Source organism: Thamnophis sirtalis, unplaced genomic scaffold, assembly GCF_051295495.1.
Source record: "Thamnophis sirtalis isolate CommonGarterSnake01/CBP01778 unplaced genomic scaffold, rThaSir2_p1.2 scaffold_6, whole genome shotgun sequence".
Taxonomy (NCBI): domain Eukaryota; kingdom Metazoa; phylum Chordata; class Lepidosauria; order Squamata; family Natricidae; genus Thamnophis; species Thamnophis sirtalis.
In genome coordinates, this window is record NW_028261386.1 from 38949870 (window position 1) to 38974825 (window position 24956).

At 42.7% G+C, this 24956-nt stretch overlaps 1 protein-coding gene across 1 annotated transcript in view; it reads left to right on the forward strand.

The window, feature by feature from the left end:
* The first annotated feature begins 4527 nt into the window (after positions 1-4527).
* Positions 4528-24956, forward strand: part of LOC106551833 (cullin-9) — a 53670-nt gene continuing 33241 nt past the window's right edge. Inside the window, exons 1-9 of the mRNA XM_087717668.1 lie at positions 4528-4614; positions 7386-7982; positions 9696-9850; positions 11650-12183; positions 14362-14500; positions 20909-21099; positions 21981-22353; positions 22561-22753; positions 24584-24791. Coding sequence (XP_087573794.1) covers positions 7400-7982; positions 9696-9850; positions 11650-12183; positions 14362-14500; positions 20909-21099; positions 21981-22353; positions 22561-22753; positions 24584-24791 — 2376 coding nt within the window. The 5' untranslated portion in view covers positions 4528-4614; positions 7386-7399. The remainder of the gene's footprint in view (positions 4615-7385; positions 7983-9695; positions 9851-11649; positions 12184-14361; positions 14501-20908; positions 21100-21980; positions 22354-22560; positions 22754-24583; positions 24792-24956) is intronic.

Below are 24956 nucleotides of genomic sequence, written 5' to 3' on the forward strand. Positions count from 1 at the left end.
CTTCTTGTTCTACCCTCAAGTCCCTTGGAGAATAGCTTAACTCCTTCTTCTTTGTGGCAACTCTTGAGATATCAGAACACTGTTATCATTTCTCCCCTAGTTTAATCTAGTTTTAATTAAACTAGACATACCCAGTTCCTGCAACCATTCTTCATATGTTTTAGCCTCAAGTCCCCTAATCATCTTTGTTACTCTTCTCTGCACTCTTTCTAGAGTCTCAACATCTTTTTTTACATCATGGCGACCAAAACTGGATGCAGTATTCCAAGTGTGGCCTTACCAAGGCATTACGTGATCTTGATTCTATCCCTCTGTTTATGCAGCCTAGAACTGTGTTGGCTTTTTTGGCAGCTGCTGCACACTGCTGGCTCATATTTAAATGGTTGTTCACTAGGACTCTCAAGATCCCCCTCACAGTTACTACTATTGAGCAAGGCACCACCTATACTGTACCTGTACATTTTGTTTTCTTGCCTAAATGTAGAACCTTATTTTATAAATAATTTCACAGTAGAGGAGGAAAAGGAGGTCGGTTGAGATCTAGGAGGGGGATTTTGCCTGACTCATGCTTAAAGTAGCGTGAGATGAGAAGTGTAATCCATAGGTAATAGGTAAAGTCTCCACATCAAATTTACTTCTGATCACTGCATGGATGTATCTGCTGTTTTCTTGGCAAGAATGTAGAAGTGGTTCCCTGTTACCCTGGTTTGCTTTTCAGTCTCCAGCTTCTACAACTTTGGTGTCAGCCCTTCAAGACAAATCAAGTCAAGAAACGGGTATCGTAAGAACTCTTATGATTCAACAGAATTTTGAAAGCTTTATAGCATCTCTTAAAGCAAAAAAGAATCAAGGCAACGTTATTCCTGAGTTTCTTTTGTATGGCATCTTCCTTTCCAGTTCTGTTGATATTCTTGCATTTCCTCAAGTTTATCTACGTATTCCACACCATCTCCCTGGTTAGATTCACTCCCTTCTTCTGCATGTGAAAATGACACTGCCTCTCCCCCCCTCCCCCAGCCTTAAGTTCAGGTCACTAAAGAAAACTGGCCACCCAGACAGAGCTGGAAAATCACTCCTCTGGTCATTTATAGTAGTGGCAGATTACAGGAAGGACTGTATGGAAAAATTTGAGAGGGAACCAATGTACAAGATATGGAATGTGGACATCTGTTGTACTTTCCCATGACCTTTTAGATTCAGGGTAGTGAATAAGATACTCAAAACATCTGCAGAATACATTCCACTTCATATTCTTCTCTCCTGTCCATGTGGGGAGAATAGAAAGAGACAGTTTTGGAATGCATGGGGCAATGGTGAAATTCATTTTTTTTTGCTATTGGCTCTGTGGGCGGGGCTTGGTGGGCATGGCAGGGAAAGGATACTGCAAAATCTTCATTCCCACCCCACTCTGGGGGGAACGATATTGCAAAATCTCTTCCCACCCCACAGTGGGGCCAACCAGAGGTATTTGCCAGTTCTCCAAACTACTCAAAATTTCCACCTGTTCTCCAGATATAACCTGCTGAATTTCACCCCTGGCACGGGGGCTCCTTATGAGCAAGCAGTGCCTGATGGAAGACCAGATGAATCCACAGAAGCTGGCAATGACAAATTAAAGGCCACTGAATTAGTTTTACTAGGTAACAAAAGGAGTCAAAGCTGCAGTCCAAATAAAAATGTAGTGGAAAGTCACACCAAATAGCCCCTCCTTCCCCTGCAATTTTGATATAAGTGGTTATATGTGTCTGTTGCCTACCTGTATACAGATTTTGGCAAATATAACTGTTCCTGTAATATAAGTGCCTGTCTCTTTACATAAAGTCCAAGATACAAAGAACAAAAGCTGGGATTCCAGTAAGCAAAACACAGGGGTGATAGCCAAAAGCTGCCTAAAATATATGCATATGGAGAGTTATACAGTTGTTATACCCAAATTCTGCAACAGGTAATAGTTAACTCAATTGTTCTGATAAGAGATACAGCATGTCAAATATTGTTCTATATTTAGTTCACCTGCTCCATTTGCCCATGTATTACTGGAAATCAAATAGTATAAGATACATAACAGCATTTAGAAAATCTGGTAAAAATTTCCAAAGAGAATGAAAGCAGGTTTATCTTGAGGTTCATTTTATGCCAAAGAGAATGAAAGCAGGTTTATCTTGAGGTTCATTTTTACTGTCTCTTCCTCCCCCTTTTAATCAAACCATTATTGCATTTCTTCTTCAAGGTTAGTTCCTTACTCCTTTGCATGACTTGGGGCTTCCTTGGTGAGTTCCCATCTGTATACTAATCAGGGCCAGTCTGCCAAGTTTTTATTAGAACAATTAAGATTGGTTAAATACCATCACCTGCTATATCACAACTATATCACCTACTATATACAACTATATCACAAATGGGAAGTGTAAAGCAAAATCACCTGATTCCTTCCCCATTTTTTTTCCATTTATGGGGAGAGGCACAAGTCATTTGCTAGAGAATTTGTGGATAGGGAAAATTCCCAGGATTTTTAATGGATTTCCAATAAATGCTATAGTTGGCCAGATGTAAAAGAGAACAAAACTCAGGTGTCTAACAGTTTGCCATGTAAGCTGAAATTCCCACTCTATATAAATAGTAAATGCACAAAAACCTTTTAAAAAATTGAACAATTATCTAAAAATATACTGGTTTGGAATACTTTGGGGTTCTATATTATAAACTGCCTCTTTTGGGGTGATAGATTTGGTGATTTGGTTATTTCTAGTGAAAGTAGACATAATTGAATCTGGCTGGTAATAGTCAGATTCTATTTAGGATATGTGAGATTTTGTTAGTTCACATATTTCTCTAAGGCATGGTTTGATTACCTGTGTTTATTTGGATAAATCACAATCAGTTTCATATGTTTATAAATGGTAAGGGCTGGATTTATTGTTTAATTTTTAATTATGTGTTGTCAAGATGGTATTAACTTTTTGCAACCATGCATTTATAACTTCTCCATGATATGTTCCTAACTTGGTCCTTCAAGTGTTCTACTGATATATCCATATCCAACCACATAAGTGCCCCCAGTTGTCCTCTTCTTTTCTTTCTTTCCACCTTTCTGACATTATGGACTTTTCAAGGGAGTTCGGTCTTCATATGTATCCAAAATATGGTAACTTGAGCATGATCATTTGTACTTCAAGGGACACCTTAAAATTGACTTGCTCTGTTACCCATTTATTGGTTTTCTTGGCTATCTATGATTTCAAGAGTATTTTCCAATACAAATTCAAAAGTATCATTATTTCTCTCCTGCTTCTTCAAAGTCCAACTTTTGCTTCCATAGTGTGTCATAGGGAAAACCATTACCTGGACAAGCCTTGATTTGTTTAGTCTTTTTTAAGGCTTTAATTGTTATTCCATCAAGTGCTAGCCTGTGGCATATTTCTTGAAAATTGGTTCCTTTACTACTGATAGCAAATCCTAAAAGGCAGAAGCTTTCCACTGCTTCAGTGAAGCTTGGTGATTGGTTGGTGTACTTGCCATTGCTGTAGTTTACTAGATAAGAACTCCAGGATTCAGTCTTTAATGTCTAAACCTGCATATGTTGGACACACTTTTCAGCAGTGCTCCAAAAGGATAGATATTATTTCAAGCACCCACCAGTTTAACTTCTCTGGGCATTGGATATTAGTCACTAATTAATTATAATAACAAATGAAAAGTGATGATACTTAGGAAATCTTGACAACTGTATTTATTATTAATTACTTTGATACTTAATAATTACTTTCAATAATATCAGAAAATATTGCGGGCCCAATTGGCAAAAGAAAGCTCAAGATCATATTGGTTGGAAACACAAAGAAGAAATCTTCATCCTGCAGTGGATAGACAACGGCTGAAATGACGATGATGACTTTGGTACACCCAAGACTGTTGAAGCATAAAGCAAGGATAAAGGATGCAGAAAATTAGAGTGATTTTCATTTCCCTCTTATAAGAGCCTGGTTCTTCTGTTGAGCCCTGACAATCACACTAATGCATTATAGCCAGAGAAAGGAAAGAGCATATGGTTACTGTACAGCTGTTCTTTATATTTTCCACTTTCTTCGTAATTTAGGAAACTGCTGTAAAACAAACATTCCCATCTGTCAGTTTATTTGCATACGGATTATAATACAGTTCAAGGTTTCCATATTATTTGACTTTATTAAGTACAATGTAATGTTCCAATAGTTAATCTGTGTCGCCATCGCGTTTACTTGCAGTAATGGCATAATTAAGTAATAAAACAGCTGCTGCAAACGGTCAACCACAACAGCGTTTTTTCAACGGGGACCACAGCGTACAGCAGCGCGCAGGCTTCTTTCAGCCACAGTAGCCCAGACAGATCGAAGGACTCGCATCGAGGAAGGACTGACTCATCAAGACCACTTCCTTCCACGTTCTAACCCCGCCGCTTTAACCGCTCCCAAAATGTCCCTCGCGTGGATCCGTAGGAAGGGAGTCTAAAAGAGTCGGATCCGTGCGTGCACGGGGGCTGTTGCGCATGCGTTCTGACCACCCGGAACTCGCGAAGCGGTAGAAGTGGCCGGCAGAAGAAGCAGGGAGAGGCGCCTTGCTTCCCTCGATAGCCGGGTAAGGAGTGGGAGGGGAGGAGGGTCGTAACACGGGTTGGCTCCCGGCTTTCGTTCCCGGCTTTCGTGTCTTCCCTGGCTGCTTGTTTCTAAGATGGTCTCCGCTTGGCGACCTTCAGGGTTAGGCAAACAACAGTTCCCGGCTGTGCAGCCGAAGGTGGTTAGTGGCTCATTTCCCCTCTTCCGCTTTTCCCGCCCTTTCCCTCCCTTTCTCCTTCCTTCCTTTCTTCCTTTTCCCATTATGAAGAAGGGAGCGTGTGAAAACGGAACTTAGAATATTGCTCGTTTTCCTCTGATAACGGGTGCGGGCTGGGAGGCTTCTCTGAACACGGAAACAAAAAAGGAAGCGTGAGGAAAATTTCTACCGAAAACGAAAGGGCAAAAGTTTTTCTTTTTTAAATACAAGAGTACATTTCCTTGCTTCATTTGGTGAGTCAGAACCTATTTCGTATGTTGCGTGCTCGCATTGCCTCTACTGTGTAAAGTGACCGTATCAATGGCTGCGGCTAACAGGTCCCCTGCCCCCCCCCCCCCCGAGTTATAATCCAGCTCCGTTTGCCAGATGAAAGGATGACTAGAGGCTTCCTAAAGAAGTGGCAGAAAGGTTTTCCATTCATTTTGGCATCTGAATGTGCTAAAATCTTTCTTGAATCCAGGCTGCTAAAAGTGGAGGAGATAGTTTATTTCCTATCAGTTCATGAGTCTTTGTAAATTATAATTCGTACATCATTTGCTGTACTATTCATATGAATCTTTGTTTTTTCTTCATTGGGTCTGTCTGGCAAACCAAAGTCTCTACTGACTTTTGAAATTTGAGCTAGTTTAGATAAATGCAGTTTTAAAACATTGAGTACTTAATCATAGATATCCTTAAGGAACTAATGAGATGCCAAAGCAGGACAGTAGCCACCCAGTGCATCATCCTTGTGTTTTGTAATATATTTTATACTGTAAGTATAACAATCTCTGTACATTTCATTTTTTAAATTTTTGATACTATTTCATTTTTTCTGTTTTATTTATTAAATTTGTTGGCCGTGAGCCTCATGATATTCCAAATTCCATCTGATCTGTGGGATTAAGTGATCCCTTTCTGTTGAAGTTCAAAGTTCAAAACACTCAACTGAGGAAATAAAAGTATGGAATATGAATCTGCAGTGCAGAGTTTGCTTTTCATTCTACACACCCACCAGCTGTCTCCAGACTTTAAGGAGTCAAATATGAGTCATATGTTTCACTGGTAGTGGAAGTCCTTATTTCTTCCGATAAGTTAATCTAGGCTCCATATTAAGTGCCACATTATTAAGTTTAGTGCTGAATATTCCTCTCGGCTGGAACTATCCAACAAGTACTATAGTAGTATACTTTTTCCCCTTCGGTCACTATAATTGTGACACACCTTTGTCTATCAGACATAATTTACAATTTAGCTGTCTAAAGCTGTGATGGCGAACCTTCTCGGCACTGAGTGCTGAAAAGAGCACTCATTCGGTCGTCAGGGCCACAACCTGGAAGAGGAGCTGCCCAGGTGACATTTGCATGCCGGAAAATAAACTTCAGGTTTCCGGCACTGCCGCATGCATGAAGGCGAGCTGATCAGCGCATGCACCTGTGCGCCAGAAACCCAGATGAGGAAGACAATGTCACGCATGCCAGACAACATGCCTCTGTGTGTTACTTCAGGCGCACATGCCATCGGTTCACCATCATGGGTCTAAAGCAATAATTTATAAACTGACCCAATTCTTTCTCACCATCTTAAATAGTATCATTAGCTCTACAAAAAACAAACCAGACTTTGCTTTAGAGAAGTGTCTCAGCAGTAGTGGTCTCAAAATGAATCCTGGACTCCCAATCAAACAATTACAAATTGCTCCATTACCCCCAGCCAAATTATCTCTTTGAAGTAATTAGCCCAGTTTAAAAATCACTGTTTTAAAATCAAACAAAAGTAATACAAACAAAAAATAATCAAACATTGTGGTACTCTGAGAATGCCCAGACTATTCATTGCTCCTCCTGTGGGTCCAGGCAGCGGTCTTTAAAGACTTTTCTTTATTCTTTTCTTAAATGCCAAGTCACTGTTGCTAAATTCCATGTGTCTTAGTAGACTCAGCAGTGAAAGTTTAATTAGTATTCTGGGTGGGTCTATGACTTATATGGTGATAGCAGAAGTAGAGTAAAATAAGGGTAATGGGAAGATTGCAGGTTAAACATAAATTGAATCATCAAATTGGAAAAGTAAAAGTGCTCCTATTAGACAATTTCCTCAGTGCCATTTTACTGGAGTTCTTAAGTATATTTTCAACTTTTGAAGTTGCTATGTATTTTCTAACCCAAAATTAAATGAAATTTAAATGAGCAGGAAAGAGGAAGAATTGTCTTCATACAATTGTGTACTTTCTTAGAAGAAAGTAACAATGAGATTTTTGAGGGTAACAGGTGCTATTACCCTAATTATGACAAATATTTCTTTAAAAAAATCATTGAATGCAAAATTGTTTGTCACTAGAGTTCCAGGACAGAAATTTTAAAAAACCTATTACCTTGTTTAGAGCAAAATGTTTATATAAGAGAAAACAATTAAGAAATCTTGTAGGTAATGTCTCTTTAATCCAAAAAGATGCCTCTGATGTGTTTTGCAGCAAAGTTATTTATGCATTTGAAATAGATCAATGCTTCTAAATGCATCAGGTGAATGTTAATTATTTGAAAATTCCTTACTTGGTACTTTTCAAGTTGCATTCTAACTTCTTACACTTTTTTTCATAGATATATTTTCCATCATGGTGGGTGAAAAGAGGAATGGAAATCTTGGGTCAAAACTACAAGCTTATGCGGAGGAGCTAATCCGCCAACGTCGTGGACACGATGGACATACTGAATACCTGATTCGCTGGAGCATCCTGAGTTTAGATGACAACGTAGAAAATGCCACCCAGGCTGCTTCAACCGAGAACAAAATGGATAACATTCTTATGTGGATGTCAGCAGAAGAAGTTTATGCTAATTGTCCCACACTATTGGGCAAGAGGAAGCCTGAGGGGCAGCGAGTAAAAGAAGAGAAATCACCTAGCACATTCCCATCTGATGTCACAGTGGATGAAGCTTCCTTACATGAAATGAAGGCTGACGTCAGGAACCTGGTACAGCGTGCTAATCGACAGATGGCCAGGACAAGTGGTCCAGAGTCCTCCATCCTTAATACTGTCCATGTGCTCAGTGCTTATGCCAGCATTGGCTCATTGACAGGTGTCTTTAAGGAAACAGGTGCTTTAGACCTGCTGATGAAGATGTTATGTAATGAGGAGAAGCAAATTCGTCGTAGTGCTGGCAAGATGCTGAGAGCTTTGGCTTCTCATGATGCAGGTGAGGTTGCCTATTGAGATGTATGAGCTTTCTTACAATAATTCAATCTGTTTTTGAGTCTTGTCGTCATATTTGAGAGATATATTAAGGTATATTATCCTGAAGAAAAGCAAAACGTTTCCTACTTGGCATATCTTTCCACTCTGCTAATAAACAGGCTCAATAATTTTATAGCCCCAAAGAAACAGTGCAGAGCATCTGCCAGCGAGGTCTTTGCTGCTATCTTCTCTGTAAGCATTTTTTGTTTTGTTGCGTTCAAGTCAGCCTTGGTTCCTGACAACTGCTCGGGCATGTCCCTACGGTTTTCTTGGCAAGATTTCAGAAGAGATTTGCAATTGCCTTCTTCCTAGGACTGAGAGAGAGTCACTGGGCCAAGTCATCCAGCAAATCTATGCTTACTCAAGATTTGAATAAAATTGTTGGAATTAATGGAAAAAGTTAATCACGACTAAGGCTTTTTGAATCCAGTGTCTATTCTAGGGCCACTCCCAGATTGGCTCTTTACTCATGCAATTACAGCACATGCTTTTGGGCAACAGATTATTTGTTTCTACCTTAGCAGTGATACAAAAATAATAGTTACAAATATAGTTCTTCATCTAAACTGCTGGAACTTGAAGGCAACAGTTTCTCTTTAGTGGGAATTTTTTTTTTTTTTCATTTTCATGAATGGCTGTTCCAACATGTCATCATGGTACCATTTCGACAGTCTTTATAAGTGAGTAGGGCATTTTTGGAATCCCCATTCATATTGATCAGTTATATTGAACAAGTGTCATAAACTTGGGATAATTGGCTGGTTGCTGATTTTTGCATTCCATCTACAAATCTCATCATCATGTGTCTTTTGAATATGCTATTTTAACTATGGATATTGGAGCTATTATGTTTCTTATTTTCTTGTTATTTTTCTCATTATAGTATAGTAATATATATATATATATATATATATATATATATATATATATATATATATATATATATATATATATATATATATATACACACACACACACACACACACACACACACATATATACATATACATACATACATACATACAAAATGTCCCTGGGGGAAAAGGGAAAGGACACATGGGGAAAAAACCCTCAACGTTTTACTTTTATATAATAGCATAAACTAGCCATTTCTATAACAACAAACCTATCTAATTGGTAAAACCCAAAATCAAAGTTTCATTTTTTCCACCTCAAGCACAAAGTCCATTCCATCTACAAATCTCAGCACACTGCGTCTTTTGGACATGCTATTTTAACTATGAAGAGGATATCGGAGTTATTAAGTTTCTCAGTTCATTTAACAACTTAATTTCCTCTTAGGATATTAGCTATCTCTGATATCATCTATGGGGAAATAAGTTTCTAGAGACTTGTATATTTGAGATGGTATTGTGGTATTAAGTGATATTGTGACATGATTTTAAGAGAATTGCAATGCCACTTGTCTTGGTTATCATTGCTAGCTAAAATATTGTGAAAAAATAAGATATCTACCATGAATATTAGTCTACCAATTTCATGTAAATTATATGACCTGCATTTATGATATACCTTCAGTTCTCTGCTATGTCAAATATTTTAATATACTGTATGTCTAGAGCTGAATAGATTTTCAACATGCAAGTAGATAGGTAATCTTGGAGAAATAAAATGTAGTGAAGGATCACATTAAGCATGGCTATTTTGGTTTCAGGTAGCCGAGCTTATGTTCTTTTGTCCCTGAGCCAGCAAGATGGCATTGAACAGCACATGGATTTTGACAGTCGTTATACTCTCTTGGAGCTTTTTGCTGAGACTACATCCTCTGAAGAGCACTGTATGTCCTTTGAAGGGATTCATCTTCCTCAGGTACCAGCCTTTGGGTTGGCATTGATATGGGTATCAAGATTTCTTTTTTCCAGAGGTGTTAGCGAAATATAAGGCTATATATGAATATCTCATGAAAGAAGGATAGTCTAAAATCAAAGTTGGGGGAAATCACATTCATGAGATGATGACCAATTGTATCTATTCCTGTACCAGAAATCCTACCCGTAATCTCTCATGTCATTTTCATCTCTCTATGGGATTACTGCAAATGTTTTACATGGGGCTGTTCTTGAAGAACACTTTGAAGCTTCAGCGGCCTAGACGGTTTTGGGTCATAGGGTTTGCCTGGGTTATGTCACCATTTTAGATGCAGCATTGGCTCTCAGGATACTTCTATGTGCAATTCAAGGTGGTGATCACCTTTGAAGTCCTGCATTTGTGGGACTGCCTTTTTCTGAGAGTCTCTGCTCATCTGACAAGTCCCCTATTTTGAACAGTGCTACCTTGTGGGACTAAGGAATTGCACCTGCCCTATGGAACAGTATAAATCAGCTGAAATGGCCTGGATTTCCCCTGAATGCTAAGCTCTATGGATATGGTTGGTGTGGATGGTTTGTTATGTATCTTAATTATTGTATTTTGATTTTTAACTCAGATTTTTTTTAATTGATTGATTTATATAGGTTTGTTATATTGATTTGGTTGACTGTCAGTAGCCATGCAGCATTCATTGAGATGGACATATAATCCCCCCCCCAAGTAAATATATAAATATATTAAAATGGGATGGTTGTTATTCACTTACTGGAAACTCATATGCGATAAGTAATGGACACGGCACTGATAATTTGATTCTATCCAGATGTTTTATAGTACAGGTAATTCTTGTTCATTAAGGTAATTGGGACTGCAAACTCTGTTGCTAAGCAATGCAGTTATAAAATGCAATATCATGTGATTATACCATTTTATGGCAGCAATTTCAATAGTCCCAGTTGCTGTTAGGTCCGTGATGGCGAACCTCTTGCATGCATGCCAAAGGTGGCACGCAGAGCCCTCTCTGCTGGCATGTGCGCCACTGCCCCAGGTCAGATCTCCATGGAGTTTTTTTTCGTGAGCTTCTGTTTCCCTACAAACGATGAAACGGAAGCTCACAAAAGAAAAAGATCTTACCTCTTGCTGCACTGCCGGTGTTGGGATGCCCCCACTTCCCACTGGCCAGCTGGTCTTCAGGTCTCTGCTGCGCATGCGGTCATGCACATGCCTGTTTGCGTTCATGCATTCACACATACTTTTCAGTTTGGACATGTGCGCATGTGCAGTTTGGGCACTCGATGTCTAAAAGATTCACTATCGTTGTGTTAGGTGAATAACAGGCAGTCGCAGCGTCCTAGAGTAGTGTAATTACCATTTGTGATCACCTGTTGGCTTCCTCATTGATTTTGCTTATTGGAAGCTAACAATGAACGTTCCAAAAGGTGACCACTTGACTGTGGGATGTTGCAACAATGTAATTGTGAGCTTGTTGCCAAGTGCCTGAATTACAATCATGTGACTGGAGACTGCACTGGCTGCAACATGAGGACCCATATAAGTTCTCCTCGTTCAGTGCCCTTGTAGCTTTGAATGATTGCTGAACAAGTGGATATTAAACAAGGACTACCTGCATAATTTTGCAACTTTGACAATCTGTCAAATTGATGAAAATGATCCACAATATTTGGAGGTAATTCCATGACCTAAGCCTTTCTTGGAATCCAATTGTTTTGCTTACTGGGATAGAATTGTAAAATGTATTTTTTTTAAGTTATTGGTATGATAAGCTGTATTTATTTCAGATTCCGGGGAAGCTGCTGTTTTCTCTAGTGAAGCGTTACCTATGTGTCACTTCCCTCATGGACAAGTTAAACAGTACCACAGAACTGGGAGGGGATCATCAGGACTCTTCAGCACCCAGTTCAAGCTTTGGGGAAAAAAGCCGGGTACAGCGAGAATTTGATTTCAGCATGGCCATGGCTAACTTGATTTCAGAGCTAGTCCGGGTCATGGGCTGGGATCGCAGCCACGAAAGGGAACTTCTGTCTCTGACGAATGCCCAGCCTCGAATTATTCGATCCATATTCCAGCCCAAGGGTTCCACTTGTACTGCTGTTCAGGTGCCTTTAGTAACTTCCAACCCTTCACCAAGAAAAAAGCAAGGACAACCATTTTTGACTCTGTCAGATTTTTCCAGTCGCAGCAGCTATGTTGAGTATGTGCAGGAGAATCTCAAGCCAGGAATGACTGTGCGGATGTTGGAAGAATACGAGGAGATTGATGCTGGGGATGAGGGTGAATTTCGTCAGAGCAACAGCGGAATGCCTCCTGTGCAGGTAGGTTGAGCGGTAGAAGTTTCTTTAAATGCCCCCTGTGTCTGGGTAGTTTGGTTTTGTAATACTGTTTGGTATAATTTTTTTAAGTTAAAAACCCCCACCTTTTTATTATTACAAGAGCAGCAGGAGCAGCCAGTTTCAATTCAACCAATGGTTGTTGTTTATAAAGCCCTTCATGGCATAGGGGCCAGGCTATTTGCAGCACTGCTTGTCTCTCATTTTCTCTTCTTATCTAATAAGATTGAGAAGAGTAGGACCGATCAGTTCCCATCTTTAAATCCATGTCATCTGATAGGACCTAGGAGATGCCTTCTCTGTTTGCACTGCTTACCCCCTGGAATATATCTCCCTGGAGATTCAAGCTGCTGCTTTTTTTTAACAGGACTTGACCTGGCTCCCCCCTCACCACCCCACCCCGCAGGCTCTGATTTAGGAGTGCATCCCTAAGTGAAATCATGTTAAAGTTGTCTGAAAGTTTGGTTATTGCTATTTGTTTTAATGTATTGGGTACAATTTTTAACTCATATGTTTCCATGAGCTTAGGTGACTTTTATACATACATAAGATTGAGGAAGCTGGATCATCAAAAACTATTAAATGAAGAAAAATGGATAGCATTAGCCCTTAAACTTATATACCACTCCATAATGCAGAGGTTTTCCATCTTGGCCACTTTAAGACCTGGGGACTTCCCCAGCCAGCCATCGGGAATTCTGGGAGTTGAAGTCCCCAAGTCTTAAAATGGCCAAGTTTGAAAACCCTGCCAGAGTGCTTTACACCACTGTCTGAGTTGTTTACATATGTCAGCATATTGCCCCCAGCAATCTGGGTTCTCATCTTACTGACATCAGAAGGATGCAAGGCTGAGTCAATTTAAGCTGGTGAGGATCGAACTCCTGGCTGTGGGCAGTTAGCCCACAATACACCATTCTAACCACCGCACCACCATAGTACTTTTGAAATGTACCAAAGAAAATTTTGGAATACCTTAGACTGCAAGAAAAATAAATCATTCAATATTAGATGAAGTAAAGTAAAATGTTTATTAAAACTACTACTAATGAGGCTAGAGCTACAGATAATGAGGCAATTAGAAAACGGGTTGATACTAGATGGGTATCACCACTGAGGTGACAAGAACTGAAAGAAGCAATTACTGAAAAAAGTCTTGACAAAATAATGTTCATTGGGGTTATGAGAATTTGGAAATAATTGAACAGCACTGGGCACTGAATGAATTGTACAGGAATGCATTCAAAAAGAAACTATATAATGATGTATTGTGACAACTATGAGCTTAACATGAGCAATGAGTCTTCTCAAGAAAGATAAATATAATGTACTTTATCCTTATTAAATGATTCCCTTATCCTTAAGAATGTGCTGCAGCAAGAAATAATCCAGACTTTAGGAGCAGTAAAGAGAAACTGCTGGTTATCCTATAATTCTGTGGGCAATTCATCTGATGAGTTGGTCAGAAGAGGGAGTGATTGCTATTTGTAGAATACCAATTTGCTAGGAAAAAACTGATTTTATGCTTTTTTAGCGCTGTTCTAAAACATACAATGCTATTATGTGACTGTACTATTATTCTATCGTATAGAGCAAAAACTCAATTGCTTAATTGCTGCTAGGAGACTATATGCCCTTAATAACAACCCCCCCCCCCAAAAAAAGTGTTGTGGTAGAAATAAGATAATGTGCAGCCTAAACTACCTTTCCTAAAGTTGATGCCCTCTAGATATGTGAAAATTGCAGTTCTGTTTTAATTATATTTATTTGTATGTATTATGTCTTTATGATTTTTACAAATACTGTAACTCAAGGCAGCAAACTTGTCAACACCTTTCTCCAATTGCTCCCCGCCCCCAAGCAACAACCCTATGAGGTGGTTTGGACTGGGGGAGAGTAACTGATCCAAAATCACCCACCTGGCTTTTATGAGTAGGGCGGGACTATCTCCTGTTCTCTTGCTTTCTAGCCGGGTGCCTTAATTACCAGACCAAACTATATTGCTTACTGATAGTAAAAAGTGATTCAGTTTACTTTGATCATTAACATAAATGAAATTATAAGTACTTCTGTTCCATGCAAGCTGGGCAGTATTTGTTTCTATTTTGTGGCATGGAGAATTTGAGGGAACAGATGGCTTTAACTATGTAGTTCATTCTTTCGCAGGTTTTATGGCAATCTACTGGCCAGACTTATTGGGTGCACTGGCACATGATAGAAATTATTGGCTCTGGAGAGCAAAATGAAGAGAATGCAGCACATGAAAAAGTATCTAGTTTAACAGAGAACCTGAAACTACCCACAGGTGAGATTAGAGGAATTTACAAACTAAATTATGTGTAGTTTTAGTTTGAATTATTGCATGCTATGAATTTATTGTTGTTGTTTATTTCTTTTAACTAGTAACATCTTAAATTTTATCTAAGTAAAAAAGTTTACTTAGATATTATTACACTTTAGGTTAGATGGTAGCTTACTATTAGGATTAAAATACTTATTATGAAGTATTATAAAATAGATACTTTAGTTCTGTAGCTTTATTTATTGTCATCTGAAGAAATGTAGTATGGTTGACTAGTAGCAGCTATGTTGTGCCTTACATTTTTCACTATATTATTTTCTCTGAATTGCATTAGAGATCTATTTATTTTATTATTTTATGTTATTATTTTATGTTAATTATTTCCTTTTAGTATTTATTTCCTTTTAGTATTATTTCATTTTATACCCATCTATATTCTTTTAACAAATAATTTAAGGTGGTGAACATATTTATTATTTATTAATTACATTTTTATGTAGCCCACCTCCCCTGTAAGGTGATCCAACCATACCTTCCTTCTATTTTCCTCACAATAGCAATGCTGTGATTGAGCGGGCTGAAAGAGTGACTGACCCAAAGTTACCCAGGTGGCTTTTGTAGAATGGGTGTGCATTTTTAGTTCAAGAATTCAAATTCTGCAGCTGAATAATTGCTTACAGCAGTGGTCCCCAACCTTTTTATCGCCGCGGACCAGTCAGCCTTTGATAATTTTACCGTGGCCCGCTGAGCGCGCGCAGGGGTGGGAGAGCGTTGTTCGCGACGACACATTGATTGTTTATATATCAGATTGTTTTGATTAAACAACTTTTATTTTATTGTATTTAAACATGTCTTACAAAATAAAATACAATTACATAAATATAAAGTGCTTTAATATGCCCCCCCCCCCCACCCGGACAGACTTATGTTCCTCAAAGACCATCCTGAACCCTCAACCCGGACCAAACTTTCTGCCCACCCTCCCCCTCCCCACCACTTTCGGCGGGCAAAGAACAGAGCGCGCGCACGCGAATGCCGTGGAGAGAGAGAAAATAAATATATATATAAATATATAACTGTTTGGGAGTAAAAGCGGGGAGGCGCACCCGGCCGGGGGGGGGGAGGAGGAGGAAGGAGGGTGGGAAGGAAGCTGGCAAGCGAAGAACAGAAAGTAATTAGCAAGGATTAAAACGACCTGCCGGAAAAAGGAGAGGGGAAAAAAAAAACACCAGATCTGACGCCTAGTGCAGCCTCCAACGGAGGGGCTGCAGAAACACACACCACCAGTCCTGTCCTTCCTTTCCAACCAGTCTCTCTCCGCGCGCGCATACACACACACACACACACACCACACACACACAAACACCACACAAACACACACCCGCCGGCAGATATGCACGCACACACACTTTTTTTTTTTGCAATTGGCAGAACTACGGTTTTCTTTAAAAAAAAAATAATTAAATGGAGGTGGGGGGTGTGTGGAGAGAAAGGGAGAGAAGCGGACACATAAAACTGAGCCGCACTCTCGAACCACAGCATGCATCTGGGTGACAGGGAGAAAGCAGGAAAAGCCGAGGAGAGAGCTTTAGGAGCTTTAGCGGAACAAACGGTGGTGGTGGAGGAGGAGGAAGAGGGTGGCGATGATGATTGGGGGAAGTTTGAAAAAGCAGATCCAAGCGTAAAAGTTACTGAGTCATTTCAGCGGCGGCCGGAACAGTTTTCTTGACTCCCTCCCTCTCTCCCTCTCTCTCTCCTCTCTCACTCTCTCTTTCCCTGGCGATGGATCGGTGCGGGAGGGGGGGAGAGAGAAGGGAGGAGACGGCGAGGGAGGGAGGGAGAGAGAGCCGAGGGTGGGACCAAAGGGGGGGGAGAGAAATGCATTTAAGAGGAGCGGATTTAAAAGAGCGATCATGGCCCCCGGCCGCTGCGCGGCCCGGTGCCAGGTACTCCACGACCCGGCACCGGTCCGCGGACCGGGGGTTGGGGACCACTGGCTTACAGGATTCTATAGTCCTACAGTGAGATAGGCGGTAAATAACTTTAACAAATAAATAAATAAATAGATTGAGCATATTCTTTTCTGTAGAATTCTAGAGTGCCTACAAATGAGAAGTTCCTAAGGAAGAATCTTGCTAACAAATTAGTTAGAAATAGACCGTTGTACTTACCTGAACAGTCGTTTTTGGTGTGCTGCATGATAATCCAAAGGAATGGGTTAATTTTGATCTGCTTGCCTAAAGACTGAATTGAAGAAACTTGGCCACACCTCCCTTTTCACTCGGCTAGTCAGTTTTTTCAATGGAAGGCATGGCTGTTTCGAGAGATGAAAGCACATGAAATGCCCTCCTAACCTCAAATCGACTGCCCACAATGACCCTGGGCCTAATTGCGAATGGGCGGGGTTGGATTCTCACGCAGTGCACCAAGAACGACCATTCAGGTAATACAACAGTCTTTCTCCAGTGCGCTGCTTAGAGAATCCAAAGGAATGGGATATGCCTAAGCATACTGACCTAAGGGTGGGTAGTTGACTGGTACAGGGAGTCAGAGTCCAAGTGAACTGCCTGCAATACCCAACGTCTGAAGGCAGCTTCGGCTGAAGCATAAACATCCAATTTATAATGTTTAATGAAGGGCGACGGAGATGACCATGTCGCTGCCCTACAAATCTCCTCAACCAAGGCTTGTGTGGCCCAGGCTGTGGTGGTGGCCACGCTGTGCGTCAAGTGGGCTGTGATGTGACAAGGTGGTGGGTGGCCCTACACCTCTTATGCCTTGGCGATATAGGCCTTCAACCACCTTCCAATAGTGGTGGGTGGCACTTTCTGTCACATGGAGTCAGGAAGGAAGGCAACAAAGAGGACGTCCGACTGTCAGAAGAATGCTGTACGCTTGATGTAGCATCAAAGGGTCCGTAGCACGTCGAGGTGATGCCATTTCCATTCGTGAGGGTGCGTCGGTCGGGGACAAAAGTCAGGCAATACCAACTCCTGGGCCCTATGAAACCAGGAGTTGACCTTCATAAGAAAGGAAGGGTCAAGCTGGAGGATTACCCTGTTAGGATGGAAAATACAGAGGTCACTGCGGACCGACAGGGCAGCCAATTCCAAGACCCTCTGAGCCGAGGTGATGGCCACAAGGAAGGCCACCTACAAAGTCAGTAGACGAAGGCTGATGGAGCAGATAGGTTCAAATGGTGCTGATGTCAAGGCTTTAAGTACTATGGGAAGCTCCCACAACAGGTAACGATGGCCCGTCAGAGGTCTGAGGTTGGCGGCACCCCTCAGGAAGGCATGAACCCTGGGATGGTGTGCCAAGGAACGGCCTGTGCCTCCATGAAGAACCGTAGCAAGTGGCGCCGTCTGTCTTCGCAAGGCGTTTGGGGCCAGTCCCTTATCCAGGCCATCCTGGAGGAATTCCAGGACTTGAGGGAGCAAAGCCGATCTCTAACCCTCCGCCCTGGGTGTCTGGAATCTGCTGAAGAATCGAGGCAGATGTGTGTTGGTTAGACTCAGCCAATCCGTCAGTACGTTCGTTGAGCTGGAGATGTGATCCGCCCTGACGGAGAGAAGTGAGATTTCACCCACAAGCAGAGTGCCTGTGCCTCCAGAATCAGCCTCTTGGAATGCGTGCCCCCCGGTGGTTGATGTGTGCTTTGGTGGCCACGTTGTCCGTGAGGATCAACACGTGCTGCCCCACTACCAGGTCTCTGAACTCCCAAAGGGCCAGATGAATGGCCCGAAGTTCCAACTAATTGATATTGTTCGTCAGGTCCTGGGGGCTCCAGCGTCCCTGGCCCCTTGCGATTGAGTGTGAGCGCTCCAACCGTATAAGCTGGCATCGGTTATGATTGTGAACCAATCCAGCTCTCTGAACAGACAACCTTTTAGGAAGGCAGAGGAGGTTCACCAGTAGAGAGAGCAGGTCACTTTGGCGGACAGTCACACTATAATGTCCAGGATGCTCCTGTGTCTCCTTTGGTGCGGAAGGAGGAAGTATTGAAGATGGTGTGCGTGAAGCCGGGCCCAGGGAATAATCCCTATGCAAGAGATCAGCTTCCCGAGCAATGTGTAAAGGATGGACAGGTGCACTGATCTCTGGGCCAGCACCTGGTTCACCAGGGCTCGAATGCTGGTGCAACGGTCGGGTGACAGGGACACCTGACATTGAACAGTGTCTATTACGGACCTGAGATGTAGCAGTGATGTTGTTGCTGGGGCTGCTGCTGTTGCCTGCCCCTGTCCCTAAATCTGGACATATCCTGGGCTCGATCTGATCCCTAGTAGTAGGATCTGTAATACTGGGGCCCAGTGGACCCCAAATCCCCCTGAAAGGGCTGCCGGTGGAAGCTACGGTTGGGACCTAGGGTCTGCCCGCCTTTGTACAGAGGGGAGCACTTTCTTTTTATCTCTATTCTCAATGAGAATGGGGTCTAGGGCCTCCCCAAAATGTTTTCCTCTTTTAAACGGGGCTGCACAAGGCGCCACTTGGAGCCCATGTCCACTTGCCAATGGCAGAGGCAGAGGAGGCAGCGGGATATGATATTAGTAGCCAATGTCCTGGAGGTGAATTTAGCCACTGCTAAGGTGGCATCAGCGGAAAATTCCAAAGCCGCCACCAACTTATTGACATCTTGGTGGAGGCGCATGTCCTCAGGTGCTAGCTTGGACTGCAATTGTCTGAGCCACACCATTGAAGTCCTGTTGAAAAAGGATGCGGCAGTAGCCACACGAATCACCCAGGCAGCTGTCTGGTGCAACTTGTGGAAGGTTTGTTCCTCCTTACAGTCCTCTGCCTTCAGCCCCTCAGATGCATCTGAAGGGACAATGGCGGGAGAGGTCAAAGCGGCTACTGGCGGATCCACAGTTGGCATTTGGAGGAGCCCCTCCAGGTCCGGGCCCAAACAGCCGCTTGTCATTATTGCTCGGTGTGGGAACCACAGCTGGCAGAGACCACTGTCTCTGGATAACATCCAGAAAAAGTTTGGGTGATAGAATAATCTCTTGCTCCAGAACCGGTTCTGAAAACAAGTGCTCAGTGGAATCTAGACCCAGCGAAGGTTCCACTGGGGTACCCTTGCTGCCCATATTGGCTATGGTCTTTGCCTTAAAGAGCAAGGATTTAAACAGTGTAGGCCAGAAAAGGCCTCTGGGAATGGGCACCCTCATCATCCGACAACTCCAGGTCGCGTTGCTCCTCATCACCCAGGAGCGAGTCCTTTCTGTGGGTAGAGTGCACAGGAGAAGGATGGTCCCTTGCAGGATCCGGGGAGAGCCTAGAAGGTGCCCTTGAATGTTTGGATCTCCTGTGGAGTTTAGAATCAACCCCCTGTGAGATGGCAGCTGAGATAAGATCCCTGAAATCTCTAGGGAGGTTCAGGACTTGGTTGTCCACCTCTCAGAAATCTCTAGGGAGGTTCAGGACTTGGTTGTCCACCTCCACCTACTGTGGGGGTAAATATGGCCTCGGGTGGGAACGCCTGGTTTCCGGTGTTGAATGCTTGGCCTGGGAGGCCTGCGCAACGCTGAGGCCCAACGCTACTCTGGAGCTCAATTGGCACCAAAACCAACGGCCCGCCAATTCCAGGGTATCCAATCACCACTCAGCAGCTCTTGGCACAGCCCGCGCCCGCGAAATTCAAAGCGCAATTCAAAATGGTGGCTCTGAGTGCCTCAGACGGAGAAGCAGGCAGTGTCAGAAAGATGGCTAACCAAACCTCCAAGCGCAGCAAGAGGGGCTTGAGAATGGCGCACGGAACTCATGACTCTCGGAACCAAGCGGCTATCAGTTACGGGCTAGCCTGAGTAATCAGGTAGAAGTGCCCACCGCACACGCATTCCCCTGAATGGGGAAACGCTGGTGACAGTTCTTGCTGGTGGACCGGGAAAACCAGCACGCCCACTGAAATTGTACTACTGAAACAACAATAACAAAAGAAATGCAGTACCTGTGCTTGCAAAGAAAATCCAAAGGAATAGACTATAAAGGTATAGGAGAAAATGTAAATACGCCTCTTCAGGCAGACTGAATTGAAAAAACTGACTGGCCGAATGAAAAGAGAGGCATGGTCAAGTTTTTTCAGTTCAGTCTCTAGGCAAGCAAACTGAAATTAACCCATTCCTTTGGATTCTCTAAGCAGCGCACTGGAGAACTTCATTTCTTCTTCCCTGATGTATCTTATGCTGCCTCCAAATTTGCTCTGATGAGTTGGAGAACCGTCTTGAGTGATGGAAATGCTGGTACTGGGGATTGGAAAGGAGAAGGGAGAATAGCAGATATCATCTATCCTCTTTGTAGAGCTGTGAACTATTCCAAATGTTATCCTGTTTTCTCAAGATATAGGCAAGTGACAGTCAAGTCTCTGAGTTCAAAAGTTAGTTTTTGCTTTTTCTCTCTCTCTCTCTGCAGCTACTCAGACATTTTACTGCAAACCTCTTGGAGGACTTTACTGCCTGCCATACTTAGTGGATCAGTTATATGAGAGTTCTGGAATGTTGAGCCGGGCTGAATGGTGGGAGCTACTTTTTTTCATTAAAAAGCTAGAGCAACATGAACAACAGGAAATTATTCGGTTCATTCAGGAGAATCATGAGGAACAGGTAAATGGAACAAATTTTCCTTGGGAGGAAGGGAACATAACAAAACAGGCATCTGACTAGAAAAAAACAGCCATGGTGGCACGGTGAGTTAGAATGCAGTAGTGAACTGCAGGATAACTCACTGCTCACTCCAGGGGTTCGATTCTGAGTGGCTCAAAGTTGACTCAGCCTTCCATCCTTTCGAGATCGGTAAAATGAGGACCCAGATTGTTGAGGGAAATATGCTGACTCTGTAAACTGCTTAAGAAGACTGTAAAGCACTGTGAAGCAGTATATAAGTCTTAAGTGTTATTGCTATCTGAGTAGGAAAAATGCAATGGCACCTCCAGCATTCCTGCTTTTTAGGAATTAAGAAATGTGAATTGGCAGCCAGTAAGAGCAGCTCCTGTGTTCTTTTCCTAATAAAGGCATAAACAACCAGTGACTGGTTTGTCCCACCCCTTCCCCATATCATTTAGAATTGTACTATTGAAAGTTAGAATCAGACTAAGCACATTCCCATGGTGCAGTTTTGCAGATTAAGAATCAGAATGCACTATTTTACAAGGGATTGGCCTAAAGTGTAAGAATGGTGATGCATTACCTTCTTATCACTACCATTTCCTGCCACCACCATTCTAATTAATGAATGTTAAAAACAGTCTGAAAAGATTTTTCAATATTCTTTCCAGTGATTCTTATACATTGGATCCCATGGTTCTACATAGGGTCAAGAAGCTTAAATACAGCCTCCAACTGCCCAAAATGTGCCCTTTCCTGCCCTAGTATATGAAAGGTCCATTGGACAAACAGGCTCTTTTATCCTCTTACAGCTATGATTGGATGTGAGAAGCACTATGTATATAGACTTCTGATTACTGAATTGTCTTTTGCATTTTAAGCTGTCGGAACTAGATGAGGAGGGCCTGATTCAGCTGTCAATATCAGTAGAATTGGCTCGGAAACTCTTGCCGCTTTTGAGCAAGTACTGTCAAGGCTGCACCCAAAATGACCTCCAGAATTCCCACATTTATCTCAAATACACCTTCAACAAGGGAAGTTCAGAAGAAGGTTGCCAAAGTATGGACATAACCTCTGCAAAAGATAGTGGCTTTTCTGAAGCCATGGCTTCCCAAAAACCAAAGGAGTCTATTTCTGCTGAAATGTCTTCTCCAGTGCTGTCAACAACAGAGAAGACTGATACACAGTTATTTAATAAACTTCTTCACGTGGAAGGACTTTACTCTCCAGAAATACCAGATGAAAAAGCCAAAGGTAAATGCCAAAAAGATATGTATTTAAGCTCATTTATGTCAAATAATTGCAGGGAAAAGAGGGAGGGTGGAGTTGAAGAAAACCAGAGACTAATTTAGTGCATGTATAGCTGTTGTGGAAAATAAAGAATAAAAATTTAACAAAAAATTCATGATTGGGTAGTTACTAAGAGTCTATTTTACTGATCTGTCCTTTGTTATTGATCAGCTTACTTCAGTGGGAAAGTGTCAGGAAAGAGGAACTCCCTGGAGAAGCTTGCAGATATTGTAGACATAATACAGAAATCTAGTTCTGAGGTTGCACTACAGGTGGCTGGACTCAGATTCATAATCAAGATCTTAGAAGATGAACCTGGTCAAGAAAGACAAATTATTAAAGTAGAAAGTGGACCCTCAATCAGGTCAGTTTTCTTCCTTCAATATGCAATAGTTATAGTAGGCCCGCATTTCAATTATAAAGTGTCTTTAGTATCTGTAGTTTTAACGCAGTCATTCTACTTCTGTGTGTGGGTCTTCGTAGTTTGTAATTTTCTCCAGTTCTTTTACTTCTATTGTTTCCAAGTACATCCACTTCCACTATCCAGATCTTTTTGTCTTTCTTATCAACAGTTGTTCCCATGTTTTCCCGAAAATAAGACAGGGTCTAATTTTCTTTTGACCCTCAAAATATTGATTGGGTCTTATTATCGGGGGGCTTATTGTTTTGGGGTTGCCGGGTGGCTAATCTCTGTGAGCGGGCGCCCGAAGAGCCAGGCACAGTCTCAGGGGCAAACGGCTGTGTTGCGCTGTCGCAGCAGCACAACATACCAGCCATGAAGTGACCACGCTCATGAGCAGCCACCCGGCAACCCAGCCGAGCAGAGTGCCACTCATGGACCCAGTGATATCCCAAAGGCGCTAAGCCGCGTGGTGCTTTGCCCTCCCCCCAGCTCCCGCAGCTTAGGTCAGTGCATGGTGCTCTTCCTGGCTGGAAAGGGAAGTTGCGCAAGCGCTTGTTCCGTCCCCAGCTGGTGGGCCTCCCAACCTCACCATGCCCTGGCCCAGCTCTCCCTGCAGGGCCAGTGTGCTGCTGCCGCGCTCCGAGCATAACCTATTCTCCAGGTTCCAAACTCCGGAGATCCTCAGCCGAGTCTTTCAGCAGTAGCCGCTCTGGGGATATGCTCTATGGTTTTGGGCTGGCTGAGGCAGAGCGTACTCCCAGAGCATACAACCATAGAGTGTATTCCCAGAGTGGCAACTTTTGGAAGACACTGCATCCTACCTCTGTGCTTTGGAAGCCGCAGAAAAAGCTATGCAGCAGCAGCAGCTGCAGCGGAGATGCCCTGGCTCTGCAGGCAGAGTTAGGCAAGGGCATCGTGAGGCTGGGAGGTGCGCGAGCAGGGAGCGGAAAAGCCGCTCGTGCAACCACCCCTCTCCAGCCATGCAGAGCCCCATTCACTGACTAGGGGCATTCTGAAGGCGCCAAGCCGCGAGAGCCGGAGGACGGTGAACAGGGCTCACGCGGCTTGGCGATACCCCTAGGTCAGTGAATGGCGCTGTGCCTGGCTGGAAAGGGGGGTTGCTGGGTGGCTGCTCATGAGTGTGGTCACCTCATGGCTGCTGTGTAGTGCTGCTGCAACAGAGCAACACAGCCGTTCGACCCTGAGGCTGTGCCCGGGTTTCGGGAGCCCACTCGCAAGAGAGCAACTGCCCGGCAAACCCCTCTCCAGTTGGGCACAGCACTGCTCACTGACCTAGTGGTATCCTGAAGGCACCAAGCAACGTGAGACTATGCCCCCCCTCCCCCCGTTGTGGCTTGGTGCCTTCGGGATACCGCTAGGTCAGTGAGTGGTGCTCTGCCTGGCTGGAGGGGGTGTGTGTCCAGACGGCTTATTTTCAGGGGAGGGCTTACATTTTTGCCAACCCAAAAAATGTGGCATGGCCTTATTATCAGGACATGTTGTATTTTTGGGGAAACACAGTAGTCTGGAGTCACTCCTTGTCAGTTGTATATATAGTTGCATATTTCTGTTTCTTTCACAGAAACATATATCTTTGGACATAGTCTTCCGAGTTTGCAATGGCCTTCTCTTTCTTGAGCTCCACTCCAGCTTTCCTGGTTTGATTTTTATCTGGTCGTCTAGTAATTTTATTTTTCTTAGGAAAAACTAGAGGTAGCACCTGAGAATTTATTTGCTCAGACCCTTATAAAGACACAACCATAAATTTAAAAGCTTTTTTATGCTCCTCAGAGAGAAGATGGTGAAGATGCTGGTGGAGCTGCTCAGCAACCAGCTGAAGGAGAAATTGTTGATGGTGACAGCATTAAGACTGCTTTATGTGTTAATGGCAAAGTATGATTGGCGAATCCTTTTTGCTACAGAAGGTGGGGTGCGTGCTGTGCTGGGCTGTATGCAAGAATATTCCCCTTCTGCATTGGTACAGCAGGCTGGCTTGGCAGTAAGTTGAATATATTAATGACATAAATTGATGGTGGGAATTTGATGTATGTGTGTCTCTGTTTGTTTTAGAAGAATTTTCCATTAACTCTTAATGGAAATAAAGTATATATTAAACAGTAATTAATACATTAAAATACCAGAGCAAATAAATATGCTTAGAAAT